This window comes from Phalacrocorax carbo, chromosome 28 (genome assembly GCF_963921805.1).
Source record: "Phalacrocorax carbo chromosome 28, bPhaCar2.1, whole genome shotgun sequence".
Taxonomy (NCBI): domain Eukaryota; kingdom Metazoa; phylum Chordata; class Aves; order Suliformes; family Phalacrocoracidae; genus Phalacrocorax; species Phalacrocorax carbo.
Genome location: NC_087540.1, coordinates 3,438,869 through 3,455,988, shown reverse-complemented (window position 1 = coordinate 3,455,988; position 17,120 = coordinate 3,438,869). Strand labels below are relative to the sequence as shown.

Here is a 17,120-nt window from a genome sequence, read left to right as displayed (position 1 = left end):
CATGCGTGTCCGGGAGGAGCTGAGGGCAGAACCGGTTGTGCCGGCCCAGTTGTGCCGCAGCAGGGACGCGGTGGGTGCGGGGCCGGGGGCTGGGCACGCCGAGCCTGGCACAGCCCTGGGCGGTGGCGACGCGGCGCAGGGCCGGTGCTGACCGGCGAGGGGACAGGGGTGTCCCCGCTGTCGTCACCGCGTCCAGCCCTGCTCGCTCCATCCCGGTTAAACGTCACCGGGGCGCGGGAGGGGAAACTGAGGCAGCGGGGCCGGGGCTGGCACCGTCCCAGCGCCGCGCTGGTGCGGGGATGGAGCCAGCTCGGCCCCGCTCGAGGCCATGGAGGGGAGCTGCCGTAACCACCTGCCAATCAACCCAACGGCGCTAATTAGCAGTTGGCAAGACTCCCGTCCTCGTTAATTAGCGATAACGAGGATTTATCTCTAGGCCAGATCCAGCAGAGCGGGGAAGGAGCTGCGTTCCCTGAGCCGGGCAGGAGCCTGGTGCCACGCAGCCCGACGTGCCGGGGCCTGTACCAGCCCTCCAGCGACGAGCTGCAGGCGTTAAGATCCTTGATTTTATTTAAAATAGCACTTGAAGAGGGAAAAGGGCAGCGGGGGGGGGGACACCGAGGGTGGTTGTATATAAAAATAAACCAGGGCGGCCGGAGCCGCGGGTGCCCCCAGCCCCTCCGGCCCCACACTCCAGCTGCCCCCAGGGGAACTGGATCCCTCAGGGCCGAGTCTTGGACCCCAGGGCCCCGGTGTCCTGGCGGGACCTGCTCACCAAGGGGGACAGCGGCCGCGGTGAGCGGCTCCCCCCGGCAAAAAGCCACAGTGCAAACGCACCCTGAGACCCGTATGAAGACAAAGAGGCGAGCCAGCGTCCGGGGGGCGTTTCCTGTCCCACCGCAGTTTCAAGCAGCACCTTCCTTCATGTCAGTGGTAGTAGAAGAGTTTTCGCATCGAGCAGCTGCACCCGCGGCCAGTCCCTCGCCCGGCTCCCGGGACGCGACTCCGCGGCGGGATGGAGGCGCTGGGGCGGCCGTCAGCAGGAGCTGGTCTGGAGGTTGGCCTCGTTGAGCAGCGAGGCGATGGAGGAGGGCCCATAGGCGCTGTCAAACTCCTCGTCCGAGCTGAGCTGGTCGTCTTGCAGGGAGGAATTGGCAGCCGAGCGGGCAGCTTTGCGCCTGGGGGTGGAGGAGAGGGGTCAGCCCTCGCCCGGGGACGGGGCTGGGACCCGCCTCCAGCCCGGCACGACCTACCAAGCCTCTTTCTCCAGGGCCTTGATGCGGTTCTGCAGCTGCTCGTTGATCTCGTGCTGCTCCTCCAGCTCCCGCTGCGCCTTCTTGCGGGCACCCTCCAGCCGCTCGATCTCCTCCTCTGCCTCGTCCACTTGACGCTTCAGGGCCTTCACCCGCAGACTCAGCTGTGGGGAGACACAGCCGTTCCCATGGGATGAGGAGGGCCGGTGCGGGGCAAGCACCCATGGGTGCCTTCCGTGGGTCCCAAAGCCACTAGGCCTCTCTGAAGGTTCCCGTCCGCCACCCACCTGGTCCTTCTGGTCGCTGACGTGCTGCCGCTCGTCATCGATCTGGATGGTCAGCTCCTTCACCTTCCTCTCTAGCTTGCGGTTGGAGGACAGCAGGATGCTCTTCTCCCTACGGCAAAGCAACGGGTCGTGGGCAAGAAGCCGGGCTGGCACCCGGCGAGGGCGAAGGCACCCCCCGAGGCGGGGTGGGGGGGCGGGGGGCTGCGTGGCCGGTACCTCTCCTCCGCCTGCAGCTTGTCCTGCAGCTCCTCCACCCGCGCCTCCAGCTGCGAGACGTTGGTGCTGGGTTTCTGCAGCCCCTCCGAGCTGGCCAGGCGGCTCTTCAGCTCCTTGTTCTACAGGGAGGGAAAAAAAACCCCAAAGCTGTCCCCGTCACTCGCTGCAGGGCTCCCAGCCCAGTGGGAAAGGCTCAGAGCCTCACTTATGTAAATCCTGACGGTGAGTCAGGGCCCAAAACCCTTTCCCAAGGAGGGGACGTATCCCGGTGGGTTATATAACGGCAGTTAGCCACGTTGGCACCAGGCGGGGCACGAGGCGAGACCGGAGGGGACAGCGATGTACAGCGCGCACGAACCCCCGCCAGCTCCGTGATGCTCGTCCCCCCTCAGCTCCCCAATCTCTGCTCTTAAACAATCCTCAGTGGCCAGAAAAAAAAAAAAAAAAGATCCCCCAAAGCACCACAAAACCCAGCTCCTCTCCCCATTCCCGCACAGCGGCATCGCCCCAGCCTCGTCAACCGGGCTGCGGTAACGACGGCGGCCGCTGCCGGGCCCCGCGGCGTCAGCAGCAGGAGCCCCGTGTTTTTCTTGGCAGCGGCAGTTCCGCACCTGGAACAAGAACAGCTCGGGGAGCTTAGTTCCCATCGATCCGTCTCGTTAAGAGCCAGCTCGGCGTTAGGTAATGAAGCGTTCGGGGTGCAAGCCCGGGCAGGCTGGTGGGGAGCCGCGAGGAAAGGGGGGGGATCCCACGGGAGTGTCACCCGCGGAGATGGCAGACAGCTCCACGGATGCTCCGGCCAGGGACGGGACATGGAGAGGCCGGGCCGTACCGAGGGCAGGGAGGAGGAGGGGGAACAGCAGGAAAAGCTCCTTGGGGACACGGTCCCTCTCCCAGGGATGCTCCAGAAAGGAGTGGGGCCGCACAGAGACCCTGCCCGCACCCCTCACGGGACAAGGGTCCAGCTGCCCTCCGGCTGTCCCCGGGCTGTGGGCTGGATCCGGCGCCTCCGCGGCTCAGCCTTACCTGCCTCTCCAGCGAGACCTTGTCACACTCCAGGTCCTGCCGGCTGGAGCGCTCCTGCAGCAGCTCTGCCCGCAGCTGGTCGATCTGGGGGACGAGGACATGGCACGGGTCGGTCTTGCTGCGCCCTTCACCGCCGCGTTTGCTCGGTGAGAGACCGGGGCCGCCGCAATTCCCTCCCATGACACCGGTGCCGCAGAGCACGGGTGGATTCGGTGCACCCAAAAGCCTCTCCGTGGCCGTGCCTCGGCACACAGCCGGTATCGGGGACACCAAAAACCCCCGATGAGAGGATTTTGGTTCCTTCCTAAATTAGTTACCGCTGTTCTGGCGAGCGGCCCAGAGGTGAGGGCTGCAATTCCACTTGGAGGGCTTAAACTGGTTGGACTGGGATTTGGGGACACGGCTGCGCTCCCAGCTCTGCCCGGCACCGCGGGGCACGGCGGCGCAGCCGTGCCGGTGTTTTCCCGAAAGCGGGTTTGTGCGGGATATCACCGGGGGCAGGGACGGGTTTGATCCGCCGATGGAGCAAAACCAGAACCTCCCCAGGGGCCTCTTTCAGGTTGACCAAGGCAGAATATGCACCTTTCTGCATTATTTCAAAGCAAAGGAAATCGGTGTTTATAATAAAAAAATTGATTGAACTTTCTTCAAGCAGCCCCAAAAGCCGGTAGGGCCACTTCCGAGCCGAACCCAGCTGCGGTTTCATGCACATCCCTGCTCTGCAGCTCCTGTCCTTCAGACACTACCAGGATTCACGGGAAAAGTCTCCCCTGGGATGCGCCCATTTCCCAGAGGGGAAAACCACACATTTTACCAGCTCGCCGTAGCCTGAGGGGTGAGATCCCCTTTCCAAGCCCCAGGCTGGATCCCAGTGGGGCAGGAGGGAGACGGGCTACGAGCAGAGGAGCTGCCGATCCCAACAAAACCCAGTGCCGACGGATGCCGGGAGGCTCCGCAGGCTGCTCCCGCCCGCTCGCAGAGCTCAAACACCGGCTCCGGCTTTGAAGGTAATAAGCAGGTGGGTTAAGAGGGAGGGGAGAGCCCGGAGACCGGTGTAATTTATGCCCCAACTTCCTGCACAAACACAAACCTCACCCTGTAATTTCAGGGGATTTCTTTCTTTTTTTTTTTTTTTTGCGCCAAGCTCATATAATTTCCGTTCGTGCCCAAACCAGCTTTTCAGACACCGTCATCTCAATTGTATTTAGAGTGAGGGAGGGCTCCGAGCTGCTCACTAATGACTCGTTAATGGGGTTTTAACTCCGGTGACCAGTTGTACCCGAGGACCCGAGTTATCCAGCGCTGTTTTGCCGGGGCGGGGGCGGGGGGCTCTGCCACGGCACCAGCCGGGTGCGGGGCGGCACCGCCTGCCCTACCTGGTCTCTGCTCCGGTTGACCCTCTCCATCAGCAGCTCCACTGTGCTCCTCTCCTCCTCCAGCTCCACCTCCAGGCGCTTGGACTTTTCCTGCAAGGCGACAGGACCAGCAGGGTCAGCAGGGGCCTTGGGGTCCCCGCGGGCCGGGGCCGGGCGCCAGGAGCGGCTCAGGCCAGCTGGGGCCAGCGCGCTGGGACGCCGGAGGAAGGGGGTTTGCTCCAACGCTTCCAGCCCAGCAAAACCCAACTGGCCCGGGGAGCTCTGACGCATCCCGGGAGGCAGGAGAAGGGAGATGCTCGGATGTGAGCAATGGCGGGTTGATGCTGTGCAGACCCCCGCACACCCACCGCCCCATCGGGGAAGAATAATGCACAGAGCAACAGCCCACGGCAAGCCGAGCCGCAACAAAGCCGGCTGCACTGGCAATTAAAAAATATTAATATTAGCAGTAGCACACCCCCCGCAGCGCTGCCAGGCTGCGTAACGCCTCGGCCGGAGGATGGCTGGGCGAGCTCTGCCCCTTGCTGTTAGCACACAGCACTGCAGGGACGGGGCGAGCGGTTTCGGGGCGCCGCGCAGCGCTCCCCACCTCCAGCGCCTTGGCGTGCCGCGAGCGGTCGTCCTGGGAGCGATTCTTGGTCTCCACCTCCTGCTCGAGGTTGTGCAGGCGCTGGAGCAGCACCTCCTTATCCAGCAGCACGCTCTCCCGCTCCGCCTGGCTGTCCTGCAGCGCTTGCTTCAGCCGGGCGACCTGCAGCACCGAGGGAAGAGGCGTCCCCACGTGAGATGTGCCCCCAGGCTCCCCACGGAGGGACAGAGAGGACGGCGTGGGGACCCACGATGCGCCAGCCCTCGTCGTACCTCGTCCTGCAGCTGCCCCATGCTGAACTGCATCTTTTCCACCTCGGCGCCCCGATCCTTGGCTTGTTTTTGGGAGTCCGTGATCTCCTTCCGCGACTTCTCCTTGAACTCCTCCAGCTGCGACTTCAGCGCGGCCAGCGACTTGTGCGACTCCTCCGTCATCTGCTCCAGCTGCGGCACAGCGGGGACAGCTCAGGAGCTGGGGACCGGCCTACGCCCCTGTCCTGAGCTGATGGGACCCGAGGTGGGGGAAGATACCCATGGGCATGGGCTGGGGGGGAGATTTCTGCCCCGCGGGCTCAGAAGCATCACAGCGAGGGGTGCGAGCCCTGCCAGAGCAGCCTGGATGACCCCAGACTCCGAGCAGGCACCGGCCTCTTGCAGGAGCTGTTTGGGGAAAGGCAGGGGACAATGTGGCCCTGGGACAGCAGGGGATGCTGATCTCTGGGGACAGCGTGGTTTTATGGAGTCTCCCAGGACGTCAGGGAAGGATCGGTCCCAACTGGCTCCACAGGGGAACTGGATCTGTGCCCGAAGTCCCGGATCCCTCCCCTAACCCAGCGATGGGAGATCTCCATCCCGTGGCACAGAGACCGTGTGTCACAGCACACGATGCCCCATGGGACGGGGGTTCTGTGGGTGCAAGCGGCCCCGGAGGCACCCGGGCACCCCAACCTCTTTGTTCAGCTTCTCCATGGCGCGATCGAGCAAGCGCTTCTGCTCCTCCAGCTCGCTCTTGGCGCGCTTGAGCTGCTCCTTCTGCCGCTGCTCGTCCTGGTAGGACACGTTCAGCTCCTGGTGCTCCTGCGTCAGCCGGGCCAGGCTCCGCTGCGCCTCCTCCAGGCGGGTCTCCAGCGACCGCCTGGCCATCAGCAGCTCCTGCTCCCGCTCTGTGGCTTCGCCCAGCGACTCCTCCAGCCGCCTGCGCTCCGCCTGCAAGGAGGGAGCTCTTCAAACTCCTTCCCATGGCAGGGGAACAGCTCAGGGCAGCTCAGGAACGGCCGCAGCTCCCATACCTCCAGTTTGGTGACCTTCTCCTTGAGCCGTGCCTGGGAGCCCTCCCAGTTCTCACCCAAGCGCTCGTACTCCTTCAGCTGCGTCTCCATCCCAAGGACCTTCCTCCTCAGGTCGTCGTTCTGCTCCTGTAGCTCCTGCAGGCTGGACTCCACCATCTTCCTCGCCTGCTCCGACGCCTCCCGCGCGCTCTCCAGGGATGCTTTTACCTGAAACACAGCCACAGCGCGGGCTGGACCCAGGGCCGGCCACTGAGCCGGGGGGTTTTGGTGGGCAACTGGGACTTGCATCCACTGGGAGGAGCCCATGGCGGGTGGATCTGGGGCTGCAAAATCTGGGGCTCGCGGGAAGGTCCGACGGTGGCCCAGAGCAGGGATCGCTCCTCAGCTCGTGGCTGGCTGGGAGCAAGCCCTTTCTCCAGTGATCACCTTGGTGGCCTCATCCCGCTCCTCCTGGAGCTGCTGCAGGTCCCTGCGGTACCGCTCCAGCTCCCCGTCGCGGCTGGACGCCTCCTCCCGCATGGTGCCCTTCAGCGCCGCCAGCTCCCGCTCCCGCTGCCGCAGCAGCTCCTCCCGGCTCTGCTTCTCCGCCGCCAGCTCCCGCTGCGCCTCCCGCGCCTGTCGCAGCTCCTGGGGCAGAGGGGGCGGCGGTCGGGGACCCTTGGTGCTGGATGCGGTCCCCGGCGCTGCGCGCGCCTCCTCCCTTGTCACCCACCTTCCTGAGAGCCTCCAGCTCGCCGGGGTCCAGCGCGCTGCTCCGTGCCTGGTCCGCCTCCTCCCGGGCGGCTGCGAAGCGCTCCCGCAGCTCCCGCAGCTCCTCCTCAAATTCCTCCCGCTCCAGCTTCACCTGCAGCAGCCTGGAGAGGGGCAGGATGAGGCCACCCAAACCCGTCCCTGCGTCCCCACGTCCCACACCCATTCCCCGGTCCCAGCGTGCCCAAAGAGCAGCACCCAGCTCAGCCATCACCTTCCTCCCTGTGTGACCAGGGGAGGAGGAGGAGAACCAGCCCCATCCCAGCTCCCGACCCATTTTAACTGGGTTTGGAGTAAAGACGCTGGATGGTCACGAGCGGCTGGAGCTCCCCAAAAGCTGCTCGCGCCTCCGGCTCAGCCGCAGCCCCGGCACTTACTCCTGCTTGGTGTTGCGGAGCTCGTCCTTGTTCTTCTGGAACATGTCCCGCCAGTGCCCGGTCTCCTCCGTGCTCTCTTCCAGCTCCCGCTGCAGGTTCCTCACCACGGCATTGATCTTCTGCTTCTCCGACTCCAGGTTGGCCTGATCCTGGATCGAAGCATCGAGCATCCTCACGGGATGCTCCAACGACGCTGAGGTCCTGCCCCGGTTAATGCTGCCCAAACCGCCCCATAGACCCCAATGCAGGGGTCCGGGAAGCCCCCACACCTCCACAGACCGGCTCCGCTCATCCCTCAGCATCTCTGCCCTGGGGCGGCGAGTGCTGGGGCAGACGGATGCTCCAAGGGGGCATTTGGGGCAGGATAAACCCCATTTCCAGCACAGGACCATTTAAAGGAGGAATTCAAGGACACCAACTCCAAGCAAAGACCCTCCCCAGCCACCGCCAGCAAGACCCAGTCCCTCCCCAGCAGCCCTCAGGGCCGGACCTGCGAGATGTCCTCCATGCTGCGCCGCAGCTGGTCCATGTCGCTCTGGAACTGCTGCCGGACGCGGTCGAGCTCCTTGTCGTGGCTGGCCACCTCCTCCTTGAGGGCTCCCTTCAGCGCCGTCAGCTCCCGCTCCCGCAGCCGCAGCTGCTCCTCCTGCCGCTGTTTGGAGCTCAGGGCCTCCTCCAGCTCCTCCCTGGTCTCCAGCAGCTCCTGGGCGAAGGGGACAGCCGGGCTCGGTGGCAGCGAAGAGGCACGGGGGGACGCTCACACCCCGGCGCCACCGGCACCGTACCTTGTACAGGGCTTCACTGTCCGGGGACGCGCCGGAGCCCTTGCGCAGGCGGTCGAGCTCTCGGTGCATCGCCAGCAGCTGCTCCTCGCAGTCGCCCAGCCGGGTCTCCGCCTGCTCCTTGGCTGTTTTCACCTCGCCCAGCCTGGAGGGCAGCGCGGGGCCCTTCACAGCCTGGCAGGGACCTGCTCGCCCTCGAGACCTTGGCCACATCTGCACCCCGAAGGGCCGGGCCTGCAGCACCCCCCCCCGTGAGCATCTACACCGCTGGGCGGCTCGTCCCGGCGCAGCAAAGGGGACAGGGACAGCAGGGGCGACAGCCGCCCACCCCGCGCTCCCCCAGCCCCCTTTGCATCTCCAGGCTCCCCCGCCACCCTCCCACTGCCCTCCATCAGCATCCCCACGACGGGGACAGACAAACGCCCCCAGCCCTGGCGTGCTGGCAGCGCGGCCGCAGCCCCCGCGGGCAGCTCTTACTCTTGCAAACTTCTCTGCAGCTCCTGGGTTTTCTTCTCCAGGGCCCCCTGCAGACGCTGGCTCTCCCCTTCGGCCTCCCGCAGCTGGGCTTCCAGGGCCCGAGTGGAGCCGCTCCTCCCCGGCTCCCTGGTCGCCTCCAGCTTCTGGCGGAGCTGCAGGAGAGGGGACACCGGTTACGTCCCCTCCTGGGGGCTGCAGCAATACTCCCTGTCCCCCTCCCCAGCATCCCCCCCGGCTTCAGCAGGGACGGGAAGGCTGTCTGCACCCCCAGCACCCCTGAGACCCCCCAGCAGCGTGTAAAACAGCCCACGAGAAAATTTGATCTCGTCTGGGCACCCAAGCCCAAGTGAAGGGGGCTCAGAGCAGGGACCCATTGCACTTCCCCCCACCAGGGATATCTCAACTGTGTCCCCACGCCCCCAGACTCCCTAACCTTCTGCCTGGCTTCACCTTGGTCTCCTCGTCGAGCTTCTCCTGCAGCTCCTCCACCTTCCTGGCCAGCTCTCTGTGCTGGGGCTGGGAACACGGTGCGTCCTTGGCAGGTGCCTGGAGAGACCCCCGCGGGCTCACTCGGTAGGTTCGGGGCACCACAACCCCCCCGGGGCCACAGCTCGGTCCCCAGCTACCGCCTGTCTGCCAGGGTCCCGTCCCCAGCATGCCAGGACACGGTGCTGGGAAGGCAGGAGCCCCCAGGGGGTCGCCCGTTGGGGACGGGTCTCTGTTCCAAGCAGGGAGCAGCGCTGGGACGGCCCCGACTCACCGCCAGCTCCTGCATCTTCTCAAGCAGCCGCGCAGTTTTCCTCTTCAGGGAGATTTCGCTCTCGCTGCTCCTGAAGGTGTCAGAGCAGGGGGAAGCGTTTGGGGACGGGGGAACAGAGAGGGGGGACGGCCGAGCCCGGAATGCGGGAACACCCTCACCACTTTGCCACTCGCTCCCCCAGAATCCTGAGCACCAGCTGGCCACAGGGGCACCTCTGCTCCCAAACCGCCCCGCACCATCCCAGGTGCAGCCACTGGCGCTTCGGGAAAGGGGCAGGGAGCGATGGGGTTACTCAAGGGGGCTTTGTGGGGCTCACCCCTCCTTCAGGATGCTGTAGATGAGCTCCTTGGGGTGCTCGCTGCTGCCAGGCTGAGCGACCTCCCGCTGGTCCCGCAGCAGGTCCGGGGTGGATTTGAGCTGCTGCGAGGGATGAGAAAGCTCAGCTCTGGCAAGGACGTGAGTCCCCCCACCGCCCCCCAGGTCCTGCCGCTCCGGAGGACGCCGGTGCTCGCCTTGGTGCCGGTGCCCCCTCGGTTAAGGGGATTGTGACCCTTGTGATCCCGGCAAGATCCGGCCCCCCGGTACCTGCAGCTCTGCCCGGGCTTTGCTCTGCAGCCGCTCAGCCGCGGGCTCCTCCACGCCCCGGATTGCCCGCTGGCTCCTCGTCCCCCCGTCCTGCATCCCTCCGGCTCTGCTCGGGCGGCTCAGGCCGCCGGTGGGCACCGAGGGCTGGGGGCGAACACCGCCGGCCGGGCGCTGGGCACCGCTCAGCTCCCCGGCATCCGGCACGTCGCGCTGGGAGACGCGGCTGTCCAGGCTCTGCGAGCGTTTCTTCTCCTGCGAAGGGATCCGGCCCCTCCTGGCTGCCCGGCCTCGCTGCTGCACCTTCCCGTCGAATTTGCTGATGAGGGAATCCACCGAGGAGAGGGGTTTGGTGTCCACGTCGCTGCCGCCGCCGCCATCCACCGCGGCCTCCGTGTCCGAGCAGGGGTCCTTGCCCGCGGCCCTCGAGCCGGTGGCTTTGCTCCGCTCCGGTGCAATATTCAACATGCTGCTGCTTTTGCTGCCGGCCAGAGCCCGGTGCTGCCGGCTGCCGCTGCCCCGGGGAGCGCTGGCGGCAAAGGGCTCATCCACGGCGGCACCGAGCAGATCCCCGTGGGACTGCGTCCTCCGCAGCTCCTCCCCGAGCGGCCGCTGGCCCGGCGGAGGTTTGGGCTCATGCCGGGAGGTCGCCGAGGGGCCGCTCGGCTCCTCGTCCGAGGTGCTGTAGGATGAGCCGTACCGAGGCTGCCGCCCGGCGTAAGGGTTTTCCGGCAGCTCTGAGTCGGAGCTGACGGAGCCGGAGGGCTGGGGGCCGGCGGGGGGGTTCGGGTAGGAGCCCTCGCTCTTGATCTGCACCCCGAAGGAGTCGCTGCCCTTCTCGCCGCTGTTGAGGACGACGAAGGGCTGCCCGGCGATGCCCTGCACCCGCACTGCCACGCCGTAGGAGCCGGGCTTGCCCCGCGCCTTGGGGGGTCTCCGGGGCTCCTGCAGGTCGTTGATGAAGCGGATCTGGACGCCGTAGTCCACGGGGTTCTGCTTCTCCGCCATCGCTGTGCTCGCTGGCCACTCCATCCCCAGGGCTCAGCACTGCGGTCCTGGGAGGGGGGAGAAGGGGGGCAGAGTCATCCTCAGCCCAGAGACGGCGCTCGGCGAGGGCCCGGCAGCACCCTCCTGCGAGGACGGGTGCCAGAGGACACCCGGTGCCAGCGCTGCAGCGTCCCCAGGACAGGACGGGGACGCGGCTTGCTGTGCCGGCACCGGCATCGCCCGGCTGCTCCCGGCGGGATGCTGGCGAGGGCAGGGAGAGCAGAACCCCCCCACCCCCTGCGCGGCATCGGCGGCCGGACCCTCACCACGTCTCCTGCCGCTCGCCCTTGGCAGCGGGACCCCGGGGATGCGGAGAGGAGGCAGAGATCTCGGCTGGGCTCCGCAGCCGGGCTCCGCTCCCGCTGCCTCCCAGATGCCTGCGGAGCGCCGCAGCCTCGCTGCAGCCGGAGCTCCAGCATCCCCCAGCATCCCCCCCAGCGCCCGCCGCCCCTGCGGCCGGGGCAGCCACCCGGGTCCCATGGGGAGGGGACAGATATGAGCAGTGACATATTGGGAACAGCGTGATGTAACCCTCCCCCTTGGTCCCGGCGGCATCCAGGGCGATGCTGGCCGGCGGGAGACCGGCAGGAGCAGAGGACACGGTGGGGGGCTGAGCTCCCCAATAGACACTTTGGGGGGGTTTAAGTGATGGAAAAGCCCCACATCAGCCCCTGAGCCCCGCAGCATCGTGTTTTCACCCACCCAGAGCACCGGGAGCAGCAGGAGCTCCTTCCTCTGCTGTAAATAAACTGGATGCTGGGAGCGACGTGAGCTGCCAAGTGCTCAGCTTGCACCCCCATCCCCGGGAGGGTGTCCCATGGGAACCCCAGGATGCAAGGGGACCCCGATCCAGGCAGGGGGATGCTTGAACGCATCCTCTGTGTGGAGGAAACCAAAAAAGCCAACCCAAAACCCCACGCTTTCAGCTCAGGTCTGGACATCGCCCCCAAAGCTGCCCCAGCCCGGGGCGGGGGGCAGGCAGGGGTGGAGCACGGATGCAGACGGAGCAGCGGATACCCAGCACAGCTGGGGTCTCCCACATCCTCCTGCGAGCCCCGAGCCCGCATCTCCTCCTGTGCCCAGCGCGGGGGAGAAGCTGGAGCCCGAGCCCCACTGCCGTGGGACCCAGCTTTCTGCAGAGACAGCCCGGAGCAGCAGCGGGGGCCGGAGGCAGCAGCGGGGCCCGCGCAGACCCCGCCGGGCAGTGCCAGGAAGGACGAGCCGTTTGCTACCCCTGGCCCTGCCAGCTCCCCACCGCCGCCGTCTGCTCCCGTCCCCCGGCCAAACTCGGCAGGGGCGGCTCCTGCGGCTCCTCCGTTTTGCTGGAGTCACAACGAGCCCTTCTGGCCTCCTGCCCCCCCCCGACCCAGCAGCGAGGGCAGCAACCAGGAGCTGCGCGCAGCGGCGGGCAAGGAACCGGCTGTTTGTTTGGCAGGCGAAGCAGCCCAGGAGCTGGCACAGGGGATGGGGGAAGAGCCCCACCTCATGAGCTTGTTATCCCTGCACAGCGTACAGCTAACGAGATCAGCAACAGACACCAGCCTCTATAAATACACCCTGAGCCCAGCGCTGGCAGCGAGAGCCCCTGAAGCAAATCCCATCAGTCCTGTCCCTCCGGGCGCTGCAGGATCCCCTCCAAGCCGGAGGGACGGGGGGTCTGGGAGGAACAGGACGGCCACCGACCAGCAGCCACAAACCAAGGAGAGGGAACCAGCTTCGGCAGCAAAATCCAGTTTTCCACAGCTGCCAGTGTCCAAAGTGCAGGCAGTGACGAGGCACAGCCCGGTCGGGGAGAGGGTTCAGCCCTGACTGCTATCGGGGTGGGAACCACGAGTCCTGGGCACAGCACCCACCTTGGGAAGACCTTTGGATGGGTGGCAAGAGGCAGTGTGGCATCACGGCATCCTCCCGTGGCATTGCCAGCGGGGCAGGAGCTCGCCAAGCAAAGCACCGGCTGTGCCGGCATCACTGCCACCGGCAAAGGACGCAGCTCTGCCCCGCCGCCCGCCCCCGCCCTGGCACAAGCGGGAACCAGGTGGTGGATAACCGCGGGGCTCGGATGCGGTTGGGGATGTCGCTGGGCTCAAACCCAGCTGGCGCAGGGCCGGACCGGGGAGAGGAGGGAGCATTGGCTCGAGATGCGCAGCTTTGCTCCTGGCTTTGGGGGGCTCCGGTGCCATGAGTCGGGCATTCGGGAGGCTGGGAGGAAGCAGGTGAGCCAGGCCCGACCAGTAACCTCCCAGGAATGCCTCCCTCCTCCTGGAAGGGCTCCAGCTCGCAGATAAAGGGCTGGAGCCGGATTGCATTCCTGTGTGGGAGAACAACACCCAGCCCCGGGCTGGAAACACAGCCCCGGGAGAGGATTTCACTGGAAACCACAGGGAAGGAGCCTGAAAGCAGGAGGGATGGAGAATCAGGGCTAAAAATAGGCTGGTTCTTGTCCCCAGGGTGTGTGTCATACTCCAACACACCTTAACCCTGCCCTGGGTCGGGCTGGCAGCGACAGCGGCACCGAGCAGTGGGGGTCCCGCGCCCGGCCAAGGCGAGAGCGGGGCTGGCGGGGGCGGGCAGGCAGTGAACCGGCAGGAGAGGTCTCTTGCCAGTGGTCACGCACCTCTGGCATCACGCCGCCGGCCGGCAGCGCCGGGGATGGCGGGCGGCCAGCTCCGCTCGCCCGGATCGGCGGCACAATAAGCCCTTTGTGCCGACGATGTTAACCCAGAAAGTTGTTTTGCAATTTGCAGGCGGTGCTGGAAAAGGCTCCTACGCTGAGCGGGGCCCTGCGCCGCCGCGGCTCCCCCCGGCTCCCCGCTCCCTTCCAGCATCAAAAACACCCAGGTGGGAAAGGCGATGGCTGCCAGGTCGGGCTGATCCTCCCCCATCGAGGTCAGCCGGGTAACTCGGCCGCAGGCAGCCACACGCCAGCACACCGGCGAGGAGCCGGCACCGTTTGCGGTGAAGCCGGAGCCCATCTCCGAACCAGCTTGGTCCGACCGGAGCAGGTCGGGTCGTGCGGCTGCTGCACCCCCCCGAGCACGGCGAGCAAAAGCTGTTGGATTACCCCAAAGCACTAGTGTCCAGACCGACATCACGGGGAAGGGGCTAGCAGAGACGCACAAACCCGGCGTTTCTCCCCCACCACCTGATTTTTGGCTCCCGGCACGGTTTAGGCTATTTCCACGGAGGGTTTCCCCAAAGCTTTGCTCACCTGCAAGGCTGCTTGCTCAACCGTGTTTGTACACAGCCCTGGTTTTGCTCGGGGCCAAAGTCCGGGCCTGATTTCAGGTGCAGGCAGCACACGCTGTGCCTGCGCCCTGACCGACACCGGCAGGGACCGGCTATTCCGGCTCTCCCGCAAACTCCGGAGCCTGAAACCTTGATAAATCCTCAGCCAAGCACATGAACCGTGCGCTGACGGCCGGGTCGGAGGAACCCGAAACCAGGGCACCTGCGGCTGCGTCACGCAACAGGGACGGGCTTGTCATGACGCTGGCCGGCATCCTGCGGGGGCTGGAGGGGGGCTGTCCGTGGGGGATGAGGGTCACCCGCAGGCGACGTCCCCTGGGGCTCCCACCAGAGCTGATAAGAACCGAATTCCTTCGAATGCCAACTCAGCCGCGGGCAGAGCCCTCAGGTTAATCATCAACCCAGATACTGGAAAATCCCGTTCCCTGACTCTTCCAGGGCCCTGTTTCAGAAACCGAAAGCCCCGTCCCCTCCTGCGGGACTCCGCGCCCCACGGCCGTAGGGCCAGACCCATAACTGAACCGCGCTCTCCGTCGTCACGCCGAGGGCGGTGCTCCACCGCAGTGCCCTGAGACCACCGGCACGGCACAAACCACACCGTAAGGTGTTTACCACGGCACCGATCGGTTTATTGGTTTCCAAGCAAGCTGTGCCTTTCAAACCAGAATTATTTTGATCCACACGCTCACAGGGATAAATATTTCCTGGGGGACACTGGTGGGGAGTGAGGAAGAGCCCAAGGGCATAAAGTGGATCCGCACAAGCCAAGAGGTCTCTGGGGGGTTTGGATGCCCTGATTTCACCTCAAACCAGGGGCCCCCGACCCCCCCCATCGCTGCGATCCCCAGGGCAGGTTGGGCAGCGCGGACACGAGCCCTGGCGTGCAAACACACGGCCATCACACTGAGCCCCCGGGTGCGGCACTGCCTCCGTCCCCGGGGCAGCGGCTCCCACCCCCAAACCAGACGATGCCGAGGGGAGACGCTGCGGGTAGCGCAGCCGTGACGCAGCGGAAAAGGGGCGCCGGTGGCAAACGAGGGGCTCCGGCGGCAAATGGCAACTTATCTAGGGGGATGGAGATGGAAACCCAGCCCAACTACAAACCAGCTCGACTGGTCGGGGTGGCGGGAGAGCAAAGCCAGCCCGCAGCGAGCCGCAAACACCCTCCCAAACAAAAGCTTGCACCAGCGGCAGAGGATGGGGACGGGTTAGCGAGACCCGCACATCGGGGGCCTCGCGACGCAGAGAGGTCTCGAGGCAGCGAATAAGTCAGGTGGCAGCAGGGATGACACCCAAGCCCTAGATTTTTCTTTCTTATTTAAAAAGGCTGCTAAAAATACCACCCCGGGCGGCCGGCGAAGTAGGGCGGCTCCGCACGATAACGCGTCCGGCGGCTCCGAGGGGCCCCGCAGCGCTTCCGCTCCCCCCCGAAACATCCCGCGAGCCCGGCAGGTCCCAAAGGCTCCTCCCGGCTCCGGGACGTAACCGGAGCTCACGGCTCCGGGGGTGGACGATCCCAATACTAATGAGGAGTGGCAACGGCTGCTGCTGCCCCTATAGAGGGCCCTATGGTGGGATGCTCTAGGGACCCCTCCTCAAAGGGCAAGAGCACCTGCAGGTACAACTTCCATAGGGAAATGCAGATCCCTTATGGAATAAGGGGGCAAGTAAATACGGCAAGTTCCCGTAGGGGCTATAGGGGACAGCAGACCCCTGATGGAGGGGAGCCGAGCAGTAGAACAGGGACAACGCAGGTCCCTCACCTGGGAGCCCTATAGGATCTTCTATAGGGCAGGTCACACCCTGGGGAGAAGAACCCCTGTGGGGACTGCTGTAGGGTAGAGCAGATGCCAAGGACAAGGGTCCCTATAGGATCTTCTATAGGGCAAGATTCACCCCATAAAGGAAAGCCCCTACAGGCCCAGCCTCCATAGGTTCCACAATAGGGCAGGGCATGCCCCAGGAAGGACAGCCCCTATGGCCCCAGCTCCTATAGGCTCTGCCATAGGGCTGGGCACACTCCAGAAAGGACGCCTACAGACCCAACCCCTATAGCCTTTGCCACGGGGCAGGGCACAGCCCAGGAAGGACACCACCTACAGACCCATCCCCTATAGACTGCCATAGGGCGGGACCCCCTCCCGGGACAGCAGCCCCTATAGACCCTGCGGCCCCTATAAGCGCTGCCGTAGGGCGGGACCCCTCCCGGGACAGCTGCCCCTATGGCCCCTATAGGCGCTGCCGTAGGGCGGGACCCCTCCCGGGGCAGCGGCCCCTGCGGCCCCTATAGGCGCTGCCGTAGGGCGGGACCCCTCCCGGGGCAGCGGCCCCTGCGGCCCCTATAGGCGCTGCCGTAGGGCGGGACCCCTCCCGGGGCAGCGGCCCCTGCGGCCCCTATAGGCGCTGCCGTAGGGCGGGACCCCTCCCGGGGCAGCGGCCCCTGCGGCCCCTATAGGCGCTGCCGTAGGGCGGGACCCCTCCCGGGGCAGCGGCCCCTGCGGCCCCTATAGGCGCTGCCGTAGGGCGGGACCCCTCCCGGGGCAGCGGCCCCTGCGGCCCCTATAGGCGCTGCCGTAGGGCGGGACCCCTCCCGGGGCAGCGGCCCCTGCGGCCCCTATAGGCGCTGCCGTAGGGCGGGACCCCTCCCGGGGCAGCGGCCCCTATAGCCCCGCTCACCGCCCGCCGCCGGCTCCGCTCCCGCCGCTGCCCACCGCAACCTGTTACCTTCGCCCAGGCCCCGCCCCGGGGCCGCCCATTGGACCGCGCCGCTCCCGACCCCGCCCCGGGGCGGGACACAGACCTCGTTTTACCACGCCTATAAACACACCCCTCGCTAACGGTCCGCCCCGGGAGGGCGGTCACGTGAAGCAGGCGGTGCCGTCAGCAGAGCGCCGCCATCTTGAGGAGGAAATGGCGGCGGTGGTGGCGGAGCTGAACTTCCTGACCCACTTCGCCCGTCCCTGCCTGCCCCCCAGGCACGGCGAGACGCCCTTCCGTCCTCCCTGAGGGGCCTCTGAGGCTCTAGGTCCTTCAGGGACAGCGGAGGGACTCCCAGGCCTGCAGC

At 66.2% G+C, this 17,120-nt stretch overlaps 1 protein-coding gene across 4 annotated transcripts; it reads right to left on the bottom strand.

Moving 5' to 3' along the window:
- Window positions 1–552: 552 nt before the first annotated feature.
- On the bottom strand, window positions 553–16,799 carry CGN (cingulin). Of its 4 annotated transcripts, none has more exons than XM_064474777.1 (21): window positions 16,781–16,799; window positions 9,767–10,818; window positions 9,498–9,601; window positions 9,182–9,251; window positions 8,872–8,967; window positions 8,422–8,573; window positions 7,948–8,089; window positions 7,653–7,865; window positions 7,163–7,311; window positions 6,748–6,889; window positions 6,462–6,662; window positions 6,036–6,242; window positions 5,695–5,952; window positions 5,020–5,190; window positions 4,748–4,909; window positions 4,159–4,248; window positions 2,783–2,866; window positions 1,757–1,875; window positions 1,541–1,649; window positions 1,254–1,417; window positions 553–1,178 (listed from the first exon to the last, which is right to left on the bottom strand). In XM_064474777.1, the coding sequence occupies exons 2-21, from the start codon at window positions 10,793–10,795 to the stop codon at window positions 1,037–1,039; spliced, it is 3,804 nt and encodes a 1,267-aa protein (XP_064330847.1). In that variant the 5' UTR covers window positions 10,796–10,818; window positions 16,781–16,799; the 3' UTR covers window positions 553–1,036. The 4 variants fall into 4 exon arrangements, with proteins under 4 accessions (XP_064330847.1, XP_064330845.1, XP_064330848.1 ...); XM_064474775.1 differs by having other exon boundaries at window positions 16,733–16,787; XM_064474778.1 differs by having other exon boundaries at window positions 9,498–9,598; window positions 16,733–16,787.
- Between the last annotated feature and the right edge of the window lie 321 nt (window positions 16,800–17,120).